The following is a 1,654-nucleotide window of genomic DNA, read 5'->3' on the forward strand; positions in this document are numbered from 1 at the left end:
ATGTACCTGGTTCACACGGCTCACTGGCAGTTCCTGGGCCTGACCTTAGGCTTTCTGGCGTGGATCCTCACCATGGTCACAGCCGGCCTCAACGAGTGGCGGCTGTGGCATATGGACGACGTGTCCGTCATCACCTCGGGCGTGGCCTGGGTTGGTATCTGGAAGGTGTGTTTCTACACACACGTCCTTCCACAGATGGAGTTCTGTCGGCGCATCAGCATGTCAGACTCTTTTCTTCCAGTGGAGATCCCTGTGGCTCAGGTGCTGATGGCGCTGGCGGTGATCTGCGGCCTGGCAGGAAGCATCAGCGGCGGAGTGGCCATGAGGATGGTCTACTTCACAGTGGAGGATCGAAGGAACATCAGGCTGGTCTTCATACTGACAGGGACCCTGTATCTGTTTTCGGGGTCGTGCTCCTTGGTGCCGCTGGTGTGGAACATGAACTCTGTGCTCATCAACAGCACCATAGACTTTCCTCCTGAGTATTACCTCCCTGTGGTTCCTGTCAGGCAGCAGGTCGGCACAGCCATCGGTGTGGGCATCTTTGCCTCCATCCTGATGTTCATCAGCGGCCTGATGTTCCTCTGCTACAAGTATGCCCGCCACACTCTGAGGTCAGTGGCCCCCAGAAGCACCAGCAACCCGCTCCGTGGTCCCTGGACAACCACGGCACAGAGGTCAAATGGAGTCAACAAGGGCAGTGACAATCCTGCATTCCTCAGTGAAGAGGTCTCGTGTTAAAAAAAAAAAGCATGTTTCTTCAGGAGCAATTTAATTGATTCAAAATCTTTGTTTTCATCTTCATCGTCCAATGGAAAGAAAGAGACAGACAATGCCATAAAGTCCCATTTAAATCCCAGTGCTGCTCGATCTCATCTTATTATTGCTACATTACTTTTTATTTTACACTCTATGACACAATCAGATCAACAGACAATTTATAAGTATGTGTACAATCAGCCTTCAAACCCATACACACAAAACATCTTAAGATTGTATCTATAACACTGCATCACATATCTCAGAGAGATTTTGGGGAAACGTGTCGTCTAATTTTACTATGTTTTATAATGAACCAGAAATATTTTCATACCTTTTCTATTTAAATTTGTAAATATTAGAATTTATTTTAAATATGTGTTTATTGTTTTTTTAGCAATAATACAAACAGACACAAAAAAAACCATGAAGAGACACAAGTTAAATACAAAGCAGTTTTTCTTTAAGTATAAAGGTATCTATACATTAACAAAATAAAGGGATAACACACAGCAAGGTGCTTAACACCGGACATAACATGACTCACTAGTCCTCGCCCTGAAAACATTTCAGAACGGGGTCCAATACCGTATCATGCACCCATACTGCCATATTATCAATGTGTTTGATATCTCTCTCCATCATAAATCACATGTGGGTACAGACTCCATTTTCCACACTAGCAGGATTAATTTTTTCTAATCAACATTCCAAAGAAACTTTTTTTAAATCTTATTGGCAGGCGATAGGGAGCTAGTTCCTCCAAGAATGGCTGTGAGCGGTTCAGGTTCCCAAAAGCCTCTGAGAAACAGTGAAAAATGCTTTTCCAATATGTGTAAAATTTACTGGATGACCAGAAAGAATGTGTTCAATGGCAATGTGTTCAAATAAAATA

General features: G+C 43.8%; 1 protein-coding gene across 1 annotated transcript; it reads left to right on the forward strand.

The window, feature by feature from the left end:
• On the forward strand, positions 1 to 741 carry cldn34a (claudin 34a). The gene has a single exon (XM_053430666.1). It carries the CDS (start codon positions 1 to 3, stop codon positions 739 to 741), a length of 741 nt encoding a protein of 246 aa, XP_053286641.1.
• Positions 742 to 1,654: the final 913 nt, after the last annotated feature.

Source organism: Pleuronectes platessa, chromosome 9 (assembly GCF_947347685.1).
Source record: "Pleuronectes platessa chromosome 9, fPlePla1.1, whole genome shotgun sequence".
Taxonomy (NCBI): domain Eukaryota; kingdom Metazoa; phylum Chordata; class Actinopteri; order Pleuronectiformes; family Pleuronectidae; genus Pleuronectes; species Pleuronectes platessa.

Excerpts from the sequence above, each read along its gene's own strand:
- cldn34a (XM_053430666.1), top strand. The coding sequence starts at position 1 with ATGTACCTGGTTCACACGGCTCACTGGCAGTTCCTGGGCCTGACCTTA.